The sequence below is a fragment of the Myxine glutinosa genome, chromosome 12 (genome assembly GCF_964187855.1).
Source record: "Myxine glutinosa chromosome 12, kmMyxGlut1.1, whole genome shotgun sequence".
NCBI lineage: Eukaryota > Metazoa > Chordata > Myxini > Myxiniformes > Myxinidae > Myxine > Myxine glutinosa.
The window spans coordinates 42,064,824-42,090,404 of NC_136272.1; the positions used below are offsets into that span (position 1 = coordinate 42,064,824).

Here is a 25,581-nt window from a genome sequence, read left to right on the forward strand (position 1 = left end):
CGCAGATGCAACTATTGGGAATGGCCTTATCCTAAACACATACTAAGAAATAACTACCGTCCTAAGGTGACCTACGTGTTGCTTGTGGCCTATCTATGGGGTGCAACCTTTAACCTTTAATGATGTTACTTGTGTGGGTTCTCAAAACCGCAAAAGTATAATCAGTTATGAGGTTAGTTAGCTACACAATACCGAAAATTCGGTTAGATTCTGGCAACTTTGAAAATTTGACCTTTGTGACCTTCAAAGGTCAAAGGTCGAAGATTCTGAAATTTCTTGGAAAACTTGTATTTCATGATGTATGTGATAATATAACATCATGTATGACATTTCACCCCATCAGGAAGCGAACAATGTAATAAAACCGTAACAAATCGACTTTTCTAAATTTCATGACCTTGTGACCTTGTGACCTTGACCTTGGGGCGAAAATGAAAAATCGAGCTTTGTGGGGCGAGACACATGACATTTGCCAAACCAAATACCGAAACCCCTGTCAGATTCCACCAACTCCCTTGGAGAAGATGTAGCTTGAACTCGATTACCCCCTAACAAGACATCTTTTTGGGGTGTCGCTCCGCCCACAATGGGCGCAATACGCCCACTCTAGGCAGGACACAACTAGATCATGATATCAACCTCCCACCCAAGTTTCATCAAGATCGGATGATATCATCGGGTAGTTATGCTGCGGACAGACAGACAGACAGACGCACAGACAGACACACACCCATGACGAATATAGTGGTCACTCTATTTGATAACTCTTGATAGTCTAGGACCTGACTTAGATATGTATGCACATAATTTAGGAGAGGGTAACTCAACTGTTATAGGCTAATATGACCCCAAGGAACAACTTGGGATGTGTGCCAAAATCTCTATCCGGGACGAAAAGCCCTAAAATGACCACGCCCTTTTAAAAATGACCACGCCCTTTTTCATCAGAAGTGCTACTTCCGACATAGCTGTATCTTCGAAACCGTTGGAGCTACAGATTTTCTGAGGTGCTCAAAATGTTCAGAATGGCCATGTTTAGGGGGATCATAGAAAAGTGTAAAATTTCTAATTTGATATTTTCTGAGAAAATGGCTAAAAACCGTTAGTGTGTTTGTCAGTGTGCCGTGGAAGTGTGTATCACATCAGATATTACAGTGGTGGTCTCTGTTGCTGAGGTAGAGGGTTCTGCTGCTGTAGTAGAGACTGTTGTTGTATCAACCACTGTTGCTGGGGCTATCAGGCACAGTGTAGTAGAATTGGAGAGGGTCTCTGATACCTTGTAGTTGGTGGGTATCTCCCCACGCTCCTTCACTGCCCCATCCTGATGAGCTGTTGGCAACTGACTTTCGACCTAAGCTTTACTGTGGTCCGGCTCTGAGTGGCAAGGGGCCTTGCAGAGATCTCGCTCTCCTCTGATGGTTTCTCCCGATTCATTGGAACATTTTGGAAGAGAACAAGGATGGTATCGTGTGTGGAGCCTGTTCCTGCCAGGGTGCTTTCATTTTTTATTTTTTTTTGTATACTGAATCGAGGCTCGTGAAAGAGCTGACATTCCAGAACCCCCCATGACATTTACTTCACAAACAAATCAACCAGACAAACAAAATATATAAAAAGAGGGAGCGGAAGACAAGAGAATGGGAAGCACACAAACACTTGAGAGCACACAACATTTGAGAGCAGGGAGATGTGTGGGAGGGAGAGGGCTCGGGGGGAGGAGGCGTGGGAAGGGGTGGGGGGGGGGGGGGGGTGGGGGGTGGGAGAAGTATAAAACACAAGGACACCAAGGACTTCCAGGTCAGAAGTTGGTATTTCAAAAAGTGGAATTGGGGTGAAATTATCGGGGATAGAAAAGATCAAGGTTTTGGATGGGGGAAGATAAGAGATGGTGGTGAACAGCTGTTTTAAAGACCTGGAGGGTGGAGTGGGATTGAAGAGAGTGAGGGAGTTTGTTCCAGAGGCGGGAGAAAAGAGGAATGAAGGAGTGAAGGTGAGCAGACAGTCTTGATTTTGGCAGTTTAACCATAAGAGGGTTGCAGGCAGATCTTGTTCGACCTGTAGGAATATTTGCGGGACAGAGCCCAGAGAGAGCTGGGGGGGCAAGGCCAGAGAGGAGTCGGTAGAAGACGGAAAGACCACCAACCTGCCTGCGGTGAGTGAGTGAAAGGCCCTTGGAGTTAGCTTCATCGCGGGAGATTCCAATGATTCTGAATGCTTTGCTTTCAACAGCGTGAAGACGAGCTAGGTGTGAGGCAGGAGCACCAGCCCAGAGGGGAGAGCAGTATTCCATTGAGCTGCGGATGAAAGCCTTGTACGTGGTGAGGAGCTCAGGTGTGCCAAGGAAGGACTTCGCACGACGGAGGATGCCCAGTCGGCGACTGGCTTTGGAGGCCAGATTTGAAATGTGGTTTTCCCAGGAAAGATCATGGCAGATAGTGAGACCCAAAAGTTTGAGTGACAGAACTTCTTGGAGAGGATTATTCAGAAAGTAGATGGGAGGGTTGTCCAGTCGGTCTTTTCGGAGAGACATTGTAAGAGTGTGAGATTTGTCAGGATTGAAAGACATGTTCCACTTGTTTGCCCAGTCTGTGATTTTGTCCAGGTCTGCAGAGAGTGAGGAGGCTGCAGACTGTCGATCTGAGGGATGAAGAATGGAGCGACAGAGAGTAGAGTCATCAGCAAAGAGATAGAGAGGATTTTCAAGAGAGTCAGGGAGATCATTGATGAAGACCAGAAAAAGCACACGGCCCAGAACACTGCCTTGGGGAACTCCAGCCTGAACAGGAAGAGGAGATGAGAGAAACCCATTCAGCGTCACACGTTGACTACGACTAGAGAGGAAGTCCGCCAGCCACGCGTGGAGATTTCCATGGATACCAACAGAGGAGAGTTTGGTGAGCAGGGCGGGGTGCCAGACCGTATCGAAGACACGTGATATGTCAAGGGAGACAGCTCGAATTTCCTGTTTGGCATTGAGGACCTCCATCCATTGCTGAGAAAGCAGAAGCAGCATGTGACCAGAGTAGAGTGACCAGGTCTGAAACCAAATTGATTATCAGAGATCAAGCCATTGGAGAAGAGGAAAGATTTCATATCTGAAGCAATGATGGATTCCATGACTTTACTGATAATTGAGAGAAGGCTGATTGGTCTGTAGTTGCTGGGATCTGTTTTTGCACCTTTTTTGTGCAAAGCGGTGATGTTGGCAGATTTCCAAGCAGATGGCAGATGACCTTGAGCAAAAGAGAGTGTGAAGAGAACAGAGAGAGGGAGTGAAAGAGCGGAAGAACAAGATTTTAGGACCTGTGGGCTGATGCCGTCAGGTCCAGTTGCAGAATCAGAGTCGAGGGTTGACAGAAACTTTTCCACCTTGTCAGGAGGAAAGGACACAGAGTCCAGGAGCAGCTGGGTACGACTGGGTACGGTGGGTACAGAGAGGGATGGGTTTGGGACACAAGATTTAGAGGCAAACACAGAGTTGAGGCAATCAGCTTTTTCATGCGCGGAGTCAGCCGCGTGGCCGTTTGAGGTGAGGGAGGGGATGGAGGGGGAACAAACACCAGAAACAGATTTGACCAGACGCCACCAGGATTTGGAAGAGGGAGACAGTTAAGAGAGTTCTGTCCTGAGAACGGAGAGATATTGTTTCCTGGCTCTCCTGAGGGTGGACACACACTTGTTTCGGGCTTTGTGAAAGGAAATGAGATTTCAATGAGACTTTGGAAATGAGAAATGAGATATATATATATATAACATCATGTATATATATAATATAATATAATATATATATTATTTTTTTGAGTTGGGATGAAAACAAAGACAAAGACAGAGACTGAACGTGGAACGTGAAAAATAGAGACCGAAAGGAATTGCGAGCGCCGAAAGGAAACCGACGATTCTGTACACAGGTATGAAAAACCAACACCAAGAATACTATTAGAGACACACCAATAGTTACATACACACCGAAAGAAAGATAAAGTTTCGACCTGTGGTAAAGCCGGTATTACGACAAAAACACAATTGTGAACAGTTACTTATTAACTTCGAAAGCGTGCGCGCATGCACAGCTTTGAAGACACGTGACATCACGTGAGTTCCCGAGACGTGAAGAGACTTTGAAGAGATTTAAAACGTTGGACAAGTGGTCGATGTTCGGGGAAGTTAGGGGGAGAAGAGAAAATCTAAGAAATAAGCAATACAGCGCAGGAAAGAACTTAAATTCACAGAACACCTATGGGGGTAGGGAAGCCGAGATAAACTAGGCCGCGCACGCGGTGGGACAGAAAAGGATTAAATTATACAAAAGTTTGCAAGAATTGCAAATCAACACCAACTGGAAAAACACCCTGCAACACATGCACAATAAAAAAACGAGTAGGAATTGACGAACACGAATGGAAAAAATACTATAACTTTTGCTGCCGTGCAGAGAGCTCCAAGACGTTTCCTTGCTCCAGGGACCGCTAAATGACATTGCGGTCAAAGTTGTCAAATGCCCCATTTAGTGGGCTTGTTGCTTCAAGGACAGTGGGAAGAGGTACTCTATTGTCACCTGCTGTAGTGATGATCCGTTCAGCGAGGTCCACGTCAATCCTCTTGACTGTGTTGTAGCTGACACACATTCCGTGATGGTTAAGAGCGGTCACTAGCTCTTTTGATCGTGTCAGACTGTGCACTCCATGAGCCACCATGACATGGAAAGGTGTTGGTCCTTTGCCATCAGTCAGGATGTAGTGCAGAATTTGAAAGACTACATCAGTCTTCAGCTGAGAGGTTGTTTTCCCCTTGAAAATATAGGAGCAAAACTCCTCCCATCTTGGTGGTGGGTTCTTAATGAATCTGTCCATGGACAGTTGGAGGTCTTGGGGCTCACAGAAGCTCATCTGCAGTCCAAACCTGTATTCTTTCAGCTCCTGCGCCAGCTCAGTTGCAACCCGTTTGACAGGTGAAACTCTCAGGGACTCAACCAAGGCCTCTGGAGAACTCTTGGTACAAAGTACCATCTGGGATATTTGTTTGTTATTTGGGTATGTAAAGCAGACGGCGTCTCCATACAGCTCGATGATTAGCTTCTTTACAGCTCTGTTTGACACTATTCCAGCTGAATCTTCATTTAGCCTGTCTCTGATGGAAGTCAGACTGTGTGCTGACCTACTAAAATCAAGCCCAAGGGCTAAAAATCTAGCCTTGAAGGAGTCGTCTCCGGCTGTTACCGAATCCTCCATTTCGAGGTTTTTCAGTATTTCCTCAATTTTAGCGTGATATTTATTGAAATAGCCTTTACAACAATGGTCGTGATATCGGATATCAGCCGCAAAAACATCATCGAGCTCACACATTGCCGCTGTTTCAGTGTACACTTGGTCCTTGAACAACATGGCCGCATTTAGTAGTTTTTGGGCCATCGGCTTTTCACAGATTCTGAACAATGTGTGTATTTTATTCTGTTTAACTGTCTTGCAACCTGCACCACAAATGATACAGACATTTGTAGTTACACTGGACTTAAATCTCTTGCTGCGTCGCTCAGATGTATCATTAATAAGCCCCTGCTGAGATGGTTGTGATTGTTCTAATGGTTGGGTTATGCTGCCAGTCTTAGCCATATCCCTTTGAAAACTTCTGTAGCAAGATGAGGTGTGGTATTTTATGATACCCTGCTCTTGCACTGTCAGTCGAAGAACCCTAGCAGCTCGAATGTCATTACTCTCTGTTTGTTTGGCAAATGAAACAATATACCCCCTGCCGATTTCACCACTAGAGAGGTACTCAGATTGCTTCTTCTTGTGGCACAGGATGCACTCCTCGAGATTAATCGGCTTGATCGGCTTCGGTGTAGCACAAGGAGCAGCGAGAGGTACCTTATCCTGAATATAAAATAAACATGTTTCAAATTCTCGATTGGCATGGGATATCACTATCACCAATACAATTATACTACTATTAGATTGCTAGGCAAAGCTAAGACTAAAGTTTGCTCTACCATCAAATATTTTCCACCTCAAACAAAAGACCCCTCTTGGCCTCTAATCCGCGGTAGAGGTGGAACCACAACTGTACTGTACTGTACTGTACTGTACTGGGTGTACTGTAACATGCGCAAACTGCAAAATGCGTCTCCTTTAACTGCATCCTCCCTTTACCGTGGCGTGGTGCCTTTCCACTTTTCTAACCCACAGAAGCCACAGATATAAGACTAGGTAAATAAATTAAAGCTTGTCTTACCATTTCGCTGTACTTCAGTGAGATATTATCTCTGTGACACTGGATGGATAAGTCGTTCTCTCACTGTTTCACTCTCTCCGGATCTTGTAGCACTGGTGCTATGAAGCAGTCTTGTTAGTTTATAATTGAATGATTATATTAATTAGTAGAGGACCTGGCTTAGACATGTGTGCACATAATTAGGAGAGGATAACTCAACTGTTATAAATCTATCTATAATTCCAGTAATCTCTGTGTGTTTGTTTGTACGTTTGTACGTTTGTTTGTCTGTGACCGCTGTTTCTCGACAACCACGGGTCCGATATACTTTAAACTTGCCAGGTATATTGCTGGGGACCCGAGGATGTGCCTTTTCAAGGTTTCATATTAATCGGACAATTACTTACCGAGCTATGTCCAAAAAACGATTCAACCAATCAGAGAGCAGCGAGCTATCGCGTGTGCCGAACGTGGCGGACACACTCTGCCTCGGATGGCACATTTGAGAGCGTATTCATTTATTTCACGTTTGCAAACTATGTTGGCGCTATGTTGGCGTTAAACTATGTTTTAAAACTAATAAAAACCCCGGGGGGATTGTCACTGTACTCGCAAGCCGTTCGCCGTTCGCTTTGGCGTTGCGAATGGACCAAAACATTTCATGCACCAAACCATTTCATGTAAAGCGTTCGCCGTTCGCTTTGGCGTTGCGAATGGACCAAAACATTTCATGGACCAAACCATTTCATGTAAATAGAGGGGGGGATATAATTTTAGATATAGATATAGTACGGGCATGCCCTAGTATATGGCAATTCCAGTATGTAGGTAGTTGTATGGTAATAAGTTGACCTCATGGTTTTTAGCCATTTTCTCGTAAAATATCAAATTAGAAATTTTACACTCTTCTATGATCCCCCTAAACATGGCCATTCTGAACATTTTGAGCACCTTAGAAAATCTGTAGCTCCAACGGTTTCGAAGATACAGCTATGTCGGAAGTTGCACTTCGGATGAAAAAGGGCGTGGTCATTTTTAAAAGGGCGTGGTCATTTTCGGGCTTTTCGTCCCGGATGGAGATTTTGGCACACATCCCAAGTTGTTCCTTGGGGTCATATTAGCCGATAACAGTTGAGTTATCCTCTCCTAAATTATGCGCACACATGTCTAAGCCAGGTCCTCTACTATGAACCAAAAATCTCTTCATTGGAGAAGAGGAAGGATTTGATGTCAGAAGCAATGATGGATTCCATGACTTTGCTGATAATTGGGAGAAGGCTGATTGGTCTGTAGTTGCAAGGATCTGTTTTTGCACCTTTTTTGTGTAAAGCGGTGATGTTGGCTGATTTTCAAGATGCTGACAGATGACCTTGAGCAAGAGAGAGGGTGAAGAGAATGGAGAGAAGATTTGAAAGAGCGGAAGAACAGGATTTTAGGACCCGTGGGCTGATGCCGTCTGGTCCAGTTGCAGAATCAGAGTCGAGGTTTGACAAACTTCTCCACTTTGTCAGGAGAGAAAGACGCAGAGTCCAGGAGCAGCTGGGTTTGACTGGGTACGGTGGGTACAGGGAGGGATGGGTTAGGGACACAATATTTTGAGGTAAACACAGAGTTTAGGCATTTGGCTTTTTCACGTGCGGAGTCGGCTGTGTAGCCATTTGAGGTAAGGGAGGGGATGGAAGGGGGACAAACACCAGAAATGGATTTGACCAGATGCCACCAGGGTTTGGAGTAATTTCAAAAGAAAAGACATCATTACTCTTGAAAGGAAAATATTTTGCAACTTTATTTTATCCTCAAAATAGATCGTAGTGAACTGTTAAAAGATTGGCCTTTAAAACCTATCCCGATGAAGGGGGATAGAATCTGTACGACCACACAAACTGATTATTAAAAGCTGATATTCGAAATCTGATTTGATATTTTTACGATTGGAAGTCATGGCCTAAATAATTATGTCGGAATATAATGGAATCAAAAAATAATTGGGGATTTTTTTTTTTTGCTTGATGTAAAAATAAATGATATGCTCCACGGGACGGACGTGAGGTAAAACAGCTCCAAACAGAAGTGTTGTATTCACAATCGCCATGAGTTCCCAATAGCTTTTCTCATCAGTGTGAAAAAGACCAACGGTGACTATTAAAAGCATCTTCAAATGTCGAAAGGTTGCAGCCCATCCGCCTCAAGCGTTCTGAGTCACAGTTTGTGTCGACTTAAAGCCTTGTGGTCTATAGGATAATTCCTTTGTCACAGTGGAATTGGAATTAATCCAAGCTATTGGCTGTATTATATCCACACTGGCTTGCTATCTGTATCACAAGCAACAGCAATGGTTTGGCTTTGTTACATAATCCCAGTTGTTATTTTTTGTAGCATCAAGCAATCAAGCCAGCTTTCTGTATCTATGCACTGCCTGCATTAAAAAAAAAAAAATTTGGAAGCGAATGAGGCTGTGCTTATACATGAATGAATGAATATGAATGAATATGAATGATCATTATAAGGCCATTTTTCCCCGCTAGAGCAGGGGTTAGCCTTGCGGGCCCCATGACAATTGGTTGTTATATCCCCCACATTATTTATTTTATTACTATTTCTGAAGCAATCGAGGCTGTGTTTATACACAGTCGGTTTGTGCATTTCACATTTACAACTGAAGCACATGAAATAAATCCCACCAAACGTTTTGACTCGTTCATGTTTAGTTTCCCATTTCAAACCCATTCCCGTTTCCCATTCCCTTATTGCGAATAATTCATCAGACATAATCCATAACTTTGTGTGTATAATCCTCTGTGTTGTGTTGAGTTGTATGCACCTGTCATGATACGTCGTGAAGAGTCGTGAAGAGTCGTGAAGAGTCATGAATATACCTATCGTTAAGATACGACTTCAGCTGACAGGATGACCTCGAGGTACACACACACTCCTTTAAACAGGTTAGCCTGGGTTTGAATCCAGTTATCAACTATCCTGATGTTTCACATCAGGTTGAATCGTCCATGTGTGCCGTCCCTCCGAAGGCTGGTAAACTGGGCGTTTCGTCTTCTGACCTTAGTTGATGAACATCAAAGATCCCCACAGTGTCTTCACGAAGAGTGGGCGAGCTATTGCCGGCACCCTGCACAAATTACAAATTCCTCTCCTCTAGGGGAGGGAGAGGTCAGTGGGGGTATGGAGAGGGCAGTGGGGGTAGGGAGAAAGCAGTAGGGAGAGGGCAGTGGGGGTAGGGAGAGGGCAGTGGGGGTAGGGAAGAGGGCAGTGGGGGAAGGGAGAGGGCAGTGGGGGAAGGGAGAGGGTAGTGGGGGAAGGGAGAGGGTAGTGGGGGAAGGTAGAGGGCAGTGGGGGAAGGGAGAGGGCAGTGGGGGAAGGGAGAGGGCAGTGGGGGAAGGGAGAGGGCAGTGGGGGAAGGGAGAGGGCAGTGGGGGAAGGGAGAGGGCAGTGGGGGAAGGGAGAGGGCAGTGGGGGAAGGGAGAGGGCAGTGGGGGAAGGGAGAGGGCAGTGGGGGAAGGGATAGGGCAGTTGGGGAGGGAGAGGGCAGTGAGGGAGACAGAGCGCAGTGGGGGAGGGAGAGGTCGGCAGTGGGGTAGAGGTGAGTGGGGGATGGAGTGGTGAGTGGGGGAAGGGGTGGTGAGTGGAGTGGACTGGAGTGGTGAGGGGAGGGAGTGGTGAGTGGGGGGGTGGGAGGGAGTGGTGAGTGGGGGGGGGGGAGGGAGTGTGAGTGGGGGTGGAGGGAGTGGTGAGTGAGTGAGTGGGGGGTGGGGGAAGGGAGTGGTGAGTGGGCGGGGGAGGGAGTGGTGATTGGGGAGCGAGTGGTGAGTGGGGGAAGGAGTGCAGTGGGGGAAGGAGTGCAGTGGCGGAAGGAGTGCAGTGGGGGAAGGAGTGCAGTGGGGGAAGGAGTGCAGTGGTGGAAGGAGTGCAGTGGAGGAAGAGTGCAGTGGAGGAAGAGTGCAGTGGAGGAAGAGTGCAGTGGAGGAAGAGTGCAGTGGAGGAAGAGTGCAGTGGAGGAAGAGTGCAGTGGAGGAAGAGTGCAGTGGAGGAAGAGTGCAGTGGAGGAAGAGTGGAGTGGAGGAAGAGTGGAGTGGAGTGGAGGAAGAGTGGAGTGGAGGGGAGGAAGAGTGGAGTGGAGGAAGATTGGAGTCGAGTAGAGCAAGATTGGAGTAGAGTAGAGGAAGAGTGGAGAGGAGGAGGAAGAGGGGGAGGGAGGTGGAGGACAGAGAGGGAGGTGGAGGACAGAGAGGGAGGTGGAGGACAGAGAGAGAGGTGGAGGACAGAGAGGGAGGTGGAGGACAGAGAGGGAGGTGGAGGACAGAGAGGGAGGTGGAGGACAGAGAGGGAGGTGGAGGACAGAGAGGGAGGTGGAGGACAGAGAGGGAGGTGGAGGACAGAGAGGGAGGTGGAGGACAGAGAGGGAGGTGGAGGACAGAGAGGGAGGTGGAGGACAGAGAGGGAGGTGGAGGACAGAGAGGGAGGTGGAGGACAGAGAGGGAGGTGGACGACAGAGAGGGAGGTGGACGACAGAGAGGGAGGTGGACGACAGAGAGGGAGGTGGACGACAGAGAGGGAGGTGGAGGACAGAGAGGGAGGTGGAGGACAGAGAGGGAGGTGGAGGACAGAGAGGGAGTTGGAGGACAGAGAGGGAGTTGGAGGACAGAGAGGGAGGTGGAGGACAGAGAGGGAGGTGGAGGACAGAGAGGGAGGTGGAGGACAGAGAGGGAGGTGGAGGACAGAGAGGGAGGTGGAGGACAGAGAGGGAGGTGGAGGACAGAGAGGGAGGTGGAGGACAGAGAGGGAGGTGGAGGACAGAGAGGGAGGTGGAGGACAGAGAGGGAGGTGGAGGACAGAGAGGGAGGTGCAGGACAGAGAGGGAGGTGCAGGACAGAGAGGGAGGTGCAGGACAGAGAGTGAGGTGCAGGACAGAGAGGGAGGTGCAGGACAGAGAGGGAGGTGCAGGACAGAGAGGGAGGTGCAGGACAGAGAGGGAGGTGCAGGACAGAGAGGGAGGTGCAGGACAGAGAGGGAGGTGCAGGACAGAGAGGGAGGTGCAGGACAGAGAGGGAGGTGGAGGACAGAGAGGGAGGTGGAGGACAGAGAGGGAGGTGGAGGACAGAGAGGGAGTTGGAGGACAGAGAGGGAGTTGGAGGACAGAGAGGGAGTTGGAGGACAGAGAGGGAGTTGGAGGACAGAGAGGGAGTTGGAGGACAGAGAGGGAGGTGGAGGACAGAGAGGGAGGTGGAGGACAGAGAGGGAGGTGGAGGACAGAGAGGGAGGTGGAGGACAGAGAGGGAGGTGGAGGACAGAGAGGGAGGTGGAGGACAGAGAGGGAGGTGGAGGACAGAGAGGGAGGTGGAGGACAGAGAGGGAGGTGGAGGACAGAGAGGGAGGTGCAGGACAGAGAGGGAGGTGCAGGACAGAGAGGGAGGTGCAGGACAGAGAGGGAGGTGCAGGACAGAGAGGGAGGTGCAGGACAGAGAGGGAGGTGCAGGACAGAGAGGGAGGTGGAGGACAGAGAGGGAGGTGCAGGACAGAGAGGGAGGTGCAGGACAGAGAGGGAGGTGCAGGACAGAGAGGGAGGTGCAGGACAGAGAGGGAGGTGCAGGACAGAGAGGGAGGTGCAGGACAGAGAGGGAGGTGGAGGACAGAGAGGGAGAGGGAGGACAGAGAGGGAGAGGGGAGTGGAGGAGAGAGGTTAGTGGGGACAGAAAGATTTAGGGGGGGGAGGGGGGAGGAGGGTTTGGGGGGGAAGGATTTTGAGGGAGGGGGAAGAGGTATCCATCCTGCCCACCCTGTTCCTCCCTACCCTATTGTTTGTCGAATTCTCCCTATATTTTGTCCTTCAACTCCTCTGTTGGTGCCCCCCTACCCTCTCTGTACTGTTTCGTTTGTGCTGTTGCAGGCATTTTGATCCATTTAGTGTACTCGCTCTTTCCAAAGCTTTGACTTCGTATACAAAAACTGCCATGGGTTGGCAACCATTGCATTGGCTTGATCTGCCGAATGGTCTCTTTCTGTGTTGAAGTTCTTTGGAAGGGAGGTCATCTGTTATTGTTACGGATTCGGCACTGAGGGTTGTTGTTATGATTATTGTTGTTGATTCTAAGTATTCTGGTGATTGTGGTTGAAGGGAAAGGGTTATTATAGTTAAAAGATTTAAAAGCGATCCTGGTAAAATGTGGCCGGAGATCCGGATCGTGACCGGAAGAGGTGGAGCGAGAAAGAGGAGGCGGTAGGAGATCGTGAGCAGACGTTGTTGTTGAAGCTCTGGACCGAGCGTTCGACGTGCAGTGCGAGTGAACTTTGCGTCCTTGAAGGGAAGTTCGGGCGATAAGAGTTATCGCCGGAGTGCGTGGAGCCTGTGTCGTCGGGTATCCTCATTGAGGTTCCGGAGGATCCTGGCCTCAAAGCCCGGGTTCGAGGGAAAGCCATCCCCCATCTTCGCCACGCGAGCAACCTGCAGTGAACCGGTTTTGGTCGTGTCGGCTGGGCATTATTCCCCGGTGGTTTGCCGGGGACGGCTGTGCCAGAAAGGGCACTTGAGAATTATACGGACGCTCGCGGATTGAACCGCAACGTGTACGTCGGAGCGCGTCTTTGTGAGGTTCCTTTCCACCGCTGCATTGCGGGGTGCTGAACAACGTGGCCTCGATCGCCTACGCCTCAATTGACTTTGATCGGGCGTTGACTCCCCGATCGCGGGAGCGCACAGAGACATTGGGACTTCGCCTTGGAGGGGTGCAGAGACATTGGGGAGGTGCCGTGAGTTTGGCGTTACGGGGCTGGATAAGGTTACCACCGTAAGATTTGGTAGTAGGGGTGATTGCCCCCATTGTTGTATGGCTCTTGTTGTGTAATTTATTAATATATTGTTACTGATCGCGGTTTAGATGTTACTTTGCCGAACGAAGGCTCCGCGACCGAACAGTTGTTCCCCGACTCACCCGATTCACCCAGAACTTTGGCCGTATCGCACTGCAGCTGCCCAATCTGGGAAAAGACTAAAACGACGAAATGCAAAGAGGAAAGGGAATAAAACGAGAAGACGGACAGAAGAGTGATTGGATTTATTATTTACACAAGCAAAAGGAAAGCAGTCACGTTTATTTACGTGACACAGTGCAAATACTAGCTTATACAGACTTAATTAACCCAGGGACAGAACAAACAAAACAAACTCACGTACACAAGAAGGGTGGAAAGGCAGGAGGTGGATGGCTGGAGGGAGAGGAAGGTCCAAGGGGGTCCTGCAGCACGCTCGGCGCGTTTAGCAGCCGCCGTTCCTTTGCGGCCCTGCTCAAAACCGCCGTTCAGGCCCCAAGCTGCTGTTGTGGCTGCTGTGGACGTCGCGTGCTTTCCCAGGACTTGTCCGACTCGTCTGGTCCAAACCCTCAACTCTTTCTTGGTCCACTCACTCTTTACCACCGACTCCTCACCGCAACCAACGCAACCACTGACCACCACCACCGACTCCTCACCGCAACCAACGCAACCAACTGACCACCGACTCCACTGACTGACTCTGACTCTCTCACGCCACTTGCGCGCGCGCCTTTATAGCGCCTCTAGCGATCAAGCCGCCGGCCTTCAGGACACGCCCATCGGTGTGCTCACCTCGGCCCTGGTTGGTCATGCGACCCTCTGGCTCCCCCCTTGATGACGACGGGCGGGCACTTGTTCAATGGTGGTTTTGGAGGGGAGGTAATTGGCAATCGAGGCTCGGCAATGACGAAAGGGGATGTGAAATGAAAGGGGATCTATTCTCTTTCACTGGTGCAATGGAGTACTTCAATTAATGGGAGACACAGCCTTACTCTAAAACACAGAATAAGATATAACTATCAAACAGGGGTATTCTATTATTGGCTGACGTGTATGCTTGTGGACTAATTATGGGATGCCCTTTCACCTTTACACAGCTCCGGAGGCAGGGGGGCGCAGAATAAACAATAATCATCACCAATTTACCACAATACAACACAATCAAAAAAAATACAGGCCTCATATCCGCAACAATATTATTGTTCGTTCATAACCTGGTGTGGTTGCATAATTGATTTGACTGTTTCCTTTGCTGGTTCCATTGAGGGTTTCATTATTTGCTTGATTTCAACCAAGGATAACACATCTTTCTGCCGGGGACCCTCTCGGGGTTCGGAGGTCGACCGAGACCAGAGGTAAGGGGGGGGACCCCGTAACAGTTATACATTGTGGTCATCTATTGCGAACTGTGGTGTCTGGCTGTGCATTCGTCTGTCTTCCGTTTATCGCGGTCACTTCCCGCGCTGCATTTGAAAAGTTCAACATTCACTTTTGAAAAGACGTTGATGCCAAATTTTGTTTTGCAACCAGGATATTTTGCCATCTTTTTAGACAAATCGAACTTCCACAATCTGATGTGGCACCACCATTTCGCAGTGGGCGGTATAAGTAGCTGAGTTTTGGTTCTGAGTGAAACCAAGAGTGTGACACTTTTTTTTTTGTTTGTTTTTGTATACAGAATCGAGGCTCGTGAAAGAGCTAACATTTATCACACAAAAAATCAAACAGACAAACAAACAAAGTATATAAAAAGGGGAGCGGTAGACAAGATGGGGAGAGAAGGGGAAGCACACAAACACAACATTTGAGAGCAGGGACATCGGGAGATGTGTGGGGGGAGGAGGCGTTGGAAGGGGGAGGGGGTTGGGAGAAGTATAAAACACAAGGACACCAAGGACTTCCAGGAAAGAAGTTGGTATTTCAAAAAAGTGGATTTCGGGTGAAATTAGCGGGGGTAGAAAAGATCAAGGTTTTGGATGGGGGAAGATAAGAGATGGTGGTGAACAGCTGTTTTAAAGACCTGGAGGGAGGAGTGGGATTGAAGAGAGTGAGAGAGATTGTTCCAGAGGTGGGAGAAAAGAGGAATGAAGGAGTGAAGGTAAGTAGAGAGTCTTGATTTTGGCAGTTTAACCATAAGAGGGCTGCTGGCAGATCTTGTGCGACCTGTAGGAATATTTGGGGGACAGAGCCCAGAGAGAGCTGGGGGAGCAAGGCCGGAGAGGAGTCTGTAGAAGACGGAAAGATCACCAACCTGCCTGCGGTGAGTGAGAGAAAGGCCCTCAGAATCAGCTTCATCGCAGGAGATTCCAATGATTCTGAATGCTTTGATTTCAACAGCGTGAAGACGAGCTAGGTGTGAGGCAGGAGCACCAGCCCAGAGGGGAGAGCAGTACTCCATTGAGCTGCGGATGAAAGCCTTGTATGTGGTGAGGAGCTCAGGTGTGCCAAGGAAGGACTTCGCACGACGGAGGATGCCCAGTCGGCGACTGGCTTTGGAGGCCAGCTTGGAAATGTGGTTTTCCCAGGAAAGATCATGGCAGATAGATTTAATATCAATTTATAGATTTAACCTTTATAAAGTCCATTGAATGTTATTTAAATTGATAGATGAACTTAAACGTATCCTATCATTGGGTCGGATACTTTGGCTCACCTTTCCTGTCACTTGGGACAGGTACTCTTCCTAGTTAACTATACAGTACATTCAGAAAGTATTCAGACCCCTTCACTTTTTTCACATTTTGTTATGTTGCAGCCTTATGCTGAAATCGTTTAAATTCATTTTTTTCCCCTCATCAATCTGCACTCAATACCCCATAATGACAAAGAGAAAATCTTCCCCACAGATTTGGGGAAGCCTACAAAAAAAAATTCTGCTGCATTGAAGGTTCCCAAGAGCACAGTGGCTGCCATAATTCTTAAATGGAAGAAGTTTGGAACAACCTGGACTCTTCCTGGAGCTGGCCGCCCGGCCAAACTGAGCAATCGGGGGAGGAGGGCCTTGGTAATATAGGTGACCAAGAACCTCATGGTCACTCTGGCTGAGCTCCGGAGATCCTGTGTGGAGATGGGAGAAACTTCCAGAAGGACAACCATCACTGCAACACTGAACCGATCTGGGCTTTATGGCAGAGTGCAAGACGGAAGCCTCTCCTCAGTGAAAGACACATGAAAGCCCACAGAATCTTGTTTCTCACAGTCTGAGAGTCCTTTAGGTGCTTTTTTGCAAACACCAAGCGGGCTTTCATGTGTCTATCATGTGTCCAACACTGGGCGAAGTAAGCAAGTCTCAGTTTCAACTGTGAAGAGAAGACTTCGAGCTGCAGGTTTGACAGGTCGAGTGGCAGTAAGAAAGCCATTGCTAAGATGGCAAAATAAGAAAAAGAGGCTTGCCTGGGCCATGAAGCACCACCAGTGGACTACTGAAGACTGGAAGAAGGTCTTATGGACCGATGAATCAAAATTTGAAATATTTGGTTCATCATGCAGGGTTTTTGTACGCCGTCGAGTAGGCGAAAGGTTGGTTCCTCAGTGTGTGACACCAACTGTCAAACATGGAGGAGGAAGCGTGATGGGCTGTGGCTCTTTTGCTGGATCCAGAGTCGGCGACTTGCACAGAGTGACTGGCACCTTGAACCAAAATGGCTGCCACAGCATTTTGTAGCGCCATGCAATACCCTCTGGTATACACCTAGTTGGTCAGGGGTTCATCCGACAGCAAGATAATGACCCAAAACACACCTCCAGGCTATGTCAAAACTACCTTCGAGGAAAAGAACAAGACGGTAGGCTTCAAATAATGGAATGGCCAGCACAGTCTCCATACTTTTACCCCATCAAGCTGGTTTGGGATGAACTGGACAGAAGGGTGAAAGCAAAGCAACCTACAAGTGCAACACATTTGTGGGAACTTGTGCAACAGTGTTGGGAAGAACTTCCCGAACAATATTTGATTTCCATTGTTGAAAGAATGCCACGAGTGTGTTCGGCGGTTATATCTGCAAAAGGTGGCTACTCGTTTCCGGTCCGGTCGTGAGAGGACGCTGGCGTCACTTGCTCGCCACTTATCTGACTGGACCATTGGCCGTATCTTGCTTTCCTGGTGGTCGTGGCGGATTTTTGGCCATTGAGTCTGCCCTCTGCACGGTTCCGGCTCTGCTCTGCTGCTCCTGGCTTCACCTGCTCGGCTCCTTTGCTGTTTCCTCGGGCTCACTCTCGTGGGTTGTGCCCATTGTTTGCAGCGGCGGTGGTGGCGGTTTGCCGCCGTGATCTTGATTAGCGGCGGCGGTCGTTTGCCGCTGCATTTGCCGCTTTGCCTCCTCAACCTTGGCCTCGTGCTCGTCTCTTCGCTCCTGTCTGCCCTCTGCATGGTCCCGGCTCTGCTCCTGGCTTCACCTGCTCGGCTCCTTCGCTGTTTCCTCGGGCCCACTCCCGTGGGTTGTGACGATTGTTTCGCCTCCTCACCCTTGGCCTCGTGCTCGTCCCTTCGCTCCTGCTGGCATGGCTCTGCGGTACTCCGCCGCAAGGCTTCTCCTGCTTAAAACCCGCTCCACCCCATCATGCATCTCTGCAATCAAATCGAATGGACTCCTGCGTCGACCCAGGTACATTCACCGTGGCTCCGGTCGTAAGTTTGTTTATTTACAATCAGGTCACTCCATCCCCATCCTCTGGTCGGCTCAGCGCATTCCCACTCATCGTCCCAACACACCTGGTCACAACAACGCACAAAATCGCACCTCCTGTCTGCGAACCCTGGCCAAATCACCTGGATTCATACCCGCCGTACAAAACAACATCAAGCTCACCCTGTTCAATACCCGGTCCCTCAACAACAAATGCCTCATCCTGAACGACTACATCCTGGAAAATAAACTGGACTTTCTCTGTCTCACTGAGACCTGGCAACAACCACTGGACAAATACACGCTCAACCTCACCACACCCAATGGATATTCTTACATCAATAAACCACGCTCGGAGGGCCGAGGTGGTGGAATTGCCGTTATTCACCGACAAGACATCAAGACCAACCTCATCTCCATCTCATCTACTCCATCATTTGAACACCTGGCTTTTAAACTCTGGTCACACACAGTCAGTCATGGCTGTTGTCTACCGCCCTCCCAAACCACACCCATCATTCCTGTCTGACTTCTCCTACTTTCTGACCCAGCTATGTTCCCTCTCCCCCTCAATCCTCCTCCTTGGTGATTTCAATATCCACATGGACTCCACTGACTCCACGCTAACCACTGACTTCACTGATTTACTCACCTGCTTTAACCTCACTCAACATGTCAACTTTCCTACCCATAACCGTGGTCACATTTTGGACCTTGTCTGCTCTACTGGTCTAATTTTGCACCATCTCTCTGGCTCCGACCTCACTCTCTCTGACCACCTAGCCATCACTCTGACCATCAACATCCCCACCCCAGCACCAAGGCATTATCGCACTATCAACTTCCGTAAGCTAAACGCTCTTTCACCTACCTCATTCTCATCGACCCTCTCTGAAAAAATGTCCACTTCTCCCTTTGTTGACCTCCACACCCCTTCTGACCTCACTGACTACTACAACCACACTCTCTCCTCCTGCCTTGACCAACTTGCGCCTATAAAAACCAAAACAGTTTCTTTCACCCATTCTGCTCCCTGGTTTACCCCTGAACTCCGCCTGATGAAAACTCGTGCTCGCCAACTTGAAAGACTCCGCAATAAAACAGGTCTCACAGTTCACTCCCAGGCCGACAAGGACCACATACAACACTATAAAGATGCCCTCTCCCGCGCCCGCTCCGCCTACTACTCTCAAATTATCCACTCTGGCTCCGGAAACCCAAAAGCACTCTTCTCTACAATAAACAAACTCCTCAGCCCCCTGAACACCACCACCCAGTCATTCACAATAGACAACTGCATCTCCTTCCTTTCATTCTTCCAACGCAAAATTGAAAACATCTACAACAGCTTGACCACCGCCGCACCCGCTCCCCCTCAAACCACCTGCCCCCCCTTATCCTGCCATCCCCTGTCTCAATTCTCCCCAGTCTCCCCTACTGACCTCTCTGAACTCCTCATCGGAATGAAAACTGCCACCTGCACTCTTGACCCCATCCCTTCCAGCTTTGTCAAGGCCTCCCTTCCTGCTCTCTCTCTCCACTTATCATTGCAACAATAAACTCCTCCCTGTCTACAGGCATCGTCCCACCATCCCTCAAAATTGCTGCTGTTACCCCCATTCTGAAAAAACCTGGACTAAACCCTGACACCCTAAATAACTTCAGACCCATCTCCAACCTACCCTTTCTGTCAAAGGTTTTGGAACGCGCTGTAGCCACTCAACTCAAACATCACCTCTCTGCCAATAACCTGTATGAAACATTCCAATCCAGATTCCGCTCCAACCACAGTACTGAAACTGCTCTCCTCAAAATCACCAACGACCTTCTCCTCTCCTCTGACGCTGGCAACCTCAACATTCTCATCCTCCTCGACCTCAGCGCCGCCTTTGACACCATCGATCACACCATCCTCCTCACCCGACTTGAAACCACCTTTAACATTACCGGCACTGCCCTCTCTTGGATTAAATCATACCTCTCTGACAGACGTCAGTTCATCTCCATCAATAACTGCAAATCCCCTACTGCTCCCCTCCCCCAAGGTGTCCCCCAAGGTTCAGTTCTTGGCCCCCTCCTCTTCATCCTTTACCTGTCCCCCCTCGGTCACTTAATCCGCCGTCATGGTCTCCAATTCCACTGCTTTGCCGATGACATCCAGCTTTTCATCTCCACCAAGTCCATCTCCACCGCCACCCACTCTATCCTGACAAACTGCATCACTGAAATAAAATCCTGGCTTCAAATCAACTTCCTCAAACTTAACTGTGATAAATCTGAAATAATCATCATTGGCCCAGAAACGCTCACCAAGTCCACTCATAACTTTGCCCTCAACATCGACGGTTTCCCAGTATCCACCTCCCCTCACATCCGGAATCTTGGCATCATCTTTGACCAAACCCTCTCCTTCGACAAATACACTAAACAGATCACAAAGACAGCCTTCTTTCACCTGAAAAACATCGCCCGTCTCCGTCCATCCCTCTCCTCCGTGGCTGCAGAAACCCTCATCCACGCCTTCATCACTTCCCGTCTGGACTACTGCAATAGCCTCCTTTATGGTTCACCCTCAACAATCACCAATAAACTCCAATACATTCAGAACTCCGCTGCCCGTCTACTCACCCATTCCCGGACCCGTGACCACATCACCCCCGTCCTTTACAAGCTTCACTGGCTCCCCATCTCCCAGAGAATCCAGTACAAAATCCTCCTCTTGACCTACAAAGCCCTCCATAACCTGGCCCCATCCTACCTGGCTGACCTCCTCTCCAGACACACTCCCACCCACAACCTCCGCTCTGCTGGTACCAACCTCCTGACCCCCCCCCATCCGGACCAAATTTAGATCCTGGGGGGACAGGGCCTTCTCCATCACTGCTCCCACCCTCTGGAACTCGCTACCTCACACCATCAGAGACTCCTCCTCACTCACCACATTCAAAACATCACTCAAGACCCACCTGTTCAACACTGCATTCAACATTTAACCCACAGCATCTAACCCCTGACGATCTCCTCTCCTTCTCCCTCCTTTGTGCTTTGAATATTTCCCTATTGATTCTTCTTTTTTTGCAATTGTTTTTATGTTTTGCTATGCATTATGTTTTGCACTCTGTCAAAGCGTCTTTGGGCTTCCTGAAAAGCGCTATATAAAATAAATGCATTATTATTATTATTATTACTTTGCTGAGTCAAAAATTTAAATTTAGAATTTGTTAAACAAAATGATTCTATGATTTATTTTTTTATCTCCAATTGTTTATTTGTTCTATGCTTAATTTCAGAGTACATTGAGACATTAAGCTGCGTAAATTTCAATAAAAACTGGAAAAATTGAGGTGTTCTAAAACTTTTGACCGGTGGTGTAAGGCTGCAACATAACAAAATGTGAAAAAGGTGAAGGGGTCTGAATACTTTCTGAATGCACTGTATATGACGAGTTACATTGGAAAACACTGCACCACAGTACTACACATGACTTCCCTGTGGTAGTTATTACAGTGAGTCACTGACTGACTTTATTCTAATCCAGACAAAACTAGGATTGTATATATTGTATATATGAACTTTGAAAACATGGAGTGACCCTTTATGATGGAATGTCTAGAGAAGGTTAGTTTTGACCCATATTTGAAAAATGTATAGAGATTTTTTATAAAACCGAAGGAAAACCACCTTGGCAACAAACTTGTATGGGCAATATACATGAGTTCAAGACTTGGTGTAGTTGCATTATAAGCGTTTTACCTTCTGAGATGTCCATGAGTACAGCTCTCTATATAGAGTTATTACCTTTGCGATGTTCACAAACAACCTTCAGCCACCTTGCACTAGCTATTTGTTTGGAGCTTGTACTTGTTAGGCATTGCTGATGAAGTATTCGGGCTGCAGCACATCAAAGGTCGCATTTTTTGAGTAACTCAAACCAAATTTTAAGTGGATGCTCTACTAGCTTAAAACTCTCTTTTGTATAAAAGAAAAATATTATGTCGGTGGGGTAGTGATGACTTTGGACCAGGTAAATGTGTATAGGTAGCGTGCTCCGATGTCGTGAAGAAGAAGAACCACCATGTAATAAGCAGGGAATTTGTTTAGCCTGGATGTCGGACTAAGTTGTATTTTTGTCCTCATCACGAGGGGGCGGGGAATGTTAATTAGTGCGTAGGGAATAAGGATAAATTATCCCTTGTACGTCTTACCCTTGGTGATTTATCCTTTGTCTCTTTTGGCACCGCACCATAAACACTAGTTAGAATTGCCCATTAAAGTCCACTAAATAATAATAATAACCAACCGGAAGCCAGTTCTGAGCACTGCCAATGGGCGGCAACCCGCTACATCACCACCAAGGTCGACCAGGCCGAAGACACGCCCCGAGGAGCCGTGATTGACCAGGGCAGAGTAAGAAGCAACTTGCTGATTGGTAGAGAGAAGGGCGAGTAGGAAGCCTCACGCTGATTGGCAAGGCACGACCGACGACGTCAGAAGGCGGACTGCGCGCTGATTGGTGGGGAGCTGGTCCTGTGGTGTTGGCCTGCGAAGATTGGAAGAAAAGGGCCGATGACGTCAGAGCAGGACATTAAAAGAACTCTAACCGGCATTTTCCCTCTTGCGCCCTTGCTCTCTTGCCTATCTTGCTTTCTTCTCCTTCTCGCTCTTGTGCCTGCTCATGTTCTGGACCACGCGAACGATTGTGCGTGGACGACGGGCTCCAGGAAGCGATCGGATCGACCGTGTTCAGAGACGCCATCGGGAGACGTGCAGAGGCCGCAGGAAGAGCCGCGGCCCGGGAACTGCGGTTCTCCGTGTGGAAGAGCGCGGCTTGCCGCTGCGGCGTGACGAAGCCTAGTGAACAAGGGTGTTTCGAGGCCTTCTGGGTGTGCTCCCGCGCACGGACCTCCGGGGCCTTGGCGACTCCTGGCGAGACCTCTCCCCCCCCCTCCGAGCTGATCAGAGCTAAATGCACGATAAACCACACAATTTTATTTTTCAGTTTATTTTAATCCTTCGCCTGTGTCTTAAGTCTGGTGTGGGGGGACGTCCCGTTTCGGAATTTAGTATACCTTCTTGTTTTCGGCATTTCTTTTAATAAACCCTTTTGTTATTTTTGTACATTTCTAAATCTGTTTTTGTTTAAGTTATTTTCTACAGGTTTGGGAACTGCCAGCGGACCACAGGTAAGCTCTTAAGTTACCCCTTCTCCCTTTCTTCCCCTACGTGTATAAAGTCCGCATTTGATTGTCGCCTCGGAGTTAAACCTTGCTCAGCTAATTTGTTTCCTGGTCAAGATTTTAATCGCTAGGAACACGACAATATTTATGCGTTTTTCTTGGAATTTTTTGCTGCACAGAACTGGTACAGGGTTATTTGCCCTTAATATGACTGCGTTAACATTGGACAAGGTTTAGCTGTTCTACATCAACATTGCATCTCATGCTGAGTCTTACACTATAAAATTACCTTTTCTTGATGCACAGATTTCATCGTCTGTGCATACAATATTGTGAGCATGGGTGAAATATTATCTGGCATGTGTAGTGCTGAAAATGTGTCACTCGAGGCAACTCATTTTGCATATATTATGCTGTTACCCATTAAATCGTTGCTGAAGAAATAAATGTTAACTAACGTGCCACCTAACAATGTTGATTTATTTGTTTTCAGGTATAAGGTGCTTTAAGTGGTCACGTGGGCTGTGACGTATAGACATTCTAAGGAAGGCTTCTGAATTTGATGTTAGGCTCTCCAAAAAGCAAGACAAATTTTAGAGCATGAGCAGCAAATCCTAAATGGTAGTCACCTTTCGCTATCATAGAAACTGTGGATCAACTTACTGAAGTAAAACGCATGTACAAAGGGCTATGGAGAAACGTAAGGCCTCTCTAACCAAAGGTGATGGTAAATCAAGTAATGGTGGTGGTGTAGTGAGCATGCATGTGAAGGTAGTTCAAGTAAATGCCTTGCTAGATCAGTGACAAGCGAAAAATATTCGACTGGAAAAACTTCATTTGTGGTGAAATCTGCCATTGTAAAAGACGTGCAGCCTGGTCCGTGGTGGAGTTAGCAAAGAATCAAGTAAAAATATATGGACACTAAAGCCTGCTGACTACCGAAGAGCGAAATGATAACTCTGTTGCAAGGGGTTGCTAATGGTGACCTGTGGTGTAGTTGAGGCCTTCTATCATAGGAAGAGAAACTGCTTTATGGAGGCCTTCTATCATAGGAAGAGAAACTGCTGTACCTTGCACATTATCACACGAAACATAGGAGCCAGAAGAAGAATGAGTAGAGAAGGTAATGTCCATGCAATGGCTTTTCAGCACCTCATAAATAATACGAGTTCAGACCCAAAATAGAGTCCAAGCAAGTATTTTGCCTACAGTGGATAAAGCTATTGGTTGGATGTTGGATGGCAAAACGTATGAAGATCGAGAAGACGTTGACACAGAAACACGCTGGCTGGGCAGACATGCACGCGCTAATTAGTCATTCTTCTTCTTTAATGGCCACTATTATCCGAGTTGTCATGGACTGGCTGGCCAGGCCATGGTGCCGGCGATAGCTCACCGAGTCTTTGTGAAGGACACCATGGGATCTTTGCTGTCCACCAGTCCATGCTCGCAGACAGGACTCCCACTTTAACGTCTATCTGAGGGACGACACACACATTGATGAATCGGTCTGCCTGTGAAACACCGAACTGGCAGTTTATAGTTGGGTTGGGATTCAAACCCAGGCTTGACATCTGAGAGGCGAGTGTGCGTACCTCGATGCCGTCCTGTAATTAGTCATTAAGAAGGATTAATTAACTACTCATGTACAGAAAAACATCTAATAGGTGGATTTTCATCTTCGGATTTCCATGTGAACATACTTGGAAACCAATTTTCGAAAATGCTGTTTGCTGGATTGTGAGGGTTCCAATGTAACTGGTGTAAATCTATGTAATGCCATGTACACACTGTTTGTATCCTTGTTTTGGGACAGTCGGATATAATATTATTTGAGGAATTTATCAAGATGAGAGGAAATATAACATATATGATGGGTTTTAGGTGTGACACATCACAACTTCAGAAAGTCATGCAACAATGTATTGTGTAGCATTATGCCAAGTTTCAAGATGGGGGTGCTGGGTTCATTAACACTGGCATGGCTGTCACTAAGTAGGTTGCTATGGAAACGTGAAATTATCCGCTCGCTCAGGTTCCAGAGCAACGTCATCATGCAGATTATATGTGCTGAGACCGACCGTAGGCTTTGATGTTGTCCATCAGGACAAATTTTTACCTTTGGTTTGGGTAACTCTAAAAATACAGACTTTTGGGCCTTCTATTGCTGCACTAGATTGCTGTACATGTCAAGTGGGTGTTTTGAAACATTTAAAAAAATTCTTGTTTCACGCTTCATGTCACTTTGTGTTTATGACATGTGAACACGTGTGGAATAAATTTTAGTCGCTGAAATAAAAATATGCATGGGAGTAACGTCACATATAGCCCACCCTGTACAGTATAACTTTACATGTCTTTCTAATTCTATGATTATCATGACATTTTATGTGTTCCGCAGACTGATCAAGAGTGATCGAGTCCATTAGATATGTATCGACGACATTATAAAGACCCCTACCCACACCAAGATCACAGTTTGAGAAGTCGCAGTCCTCCGGAGCGACTTTCTCGATCTCACTATAAGTTGACGCCCGAGGATCGATATAAGAAGATACCACACCACCTGGATATGCATCACCATTCCCGGGGAAAAGCCAGCAAGCTACACGTCTATAAGGACTTGGAACGAGAACCAAAGGACACCTGGAGACACCACAGAGAGTATGACGATCCATCACCACAGAGACTGCGGCCTCAATCCCCTCCTCACAGAGTAAGGATTGCGACACTTTTGGTTTTATCATAGGTAT

The 25,581-nt window shown here is 47.8% G+C and overlaps 1 protein-coding gene across 3 annotated transcripts in view; it reads left to right on the forward strand.

The window, feature by feature from the left end:
- The window catches only part of LOC137437944 (uncharacterized), a 102,016-nt gene that overhangs the window by 2,623 nt on the left and 73,812 nt on the right, over window positions 1-25,581 (forward strand). For 2 of the 3 annotated variants that reach the window (XM_068132723.2, XM_068132722.2), the window contains exon 2: window positions 25,230-25,544. In XM_068132723.2, coding sequence (XP_067988824.2) covers window positions 25,260-25,544 — 285 coding nt within the window. In that variant the 5' untranslated portion in view covers window positions 25,230-25,259. Of the gene's footprint in view, window positions 1-7,739; window positions 7,761-25,229; window positions 25,545-25,581 lie in introns of those variants that run through there. The other variant, XM_068132725.2, reaches the window with a different exon arrangement.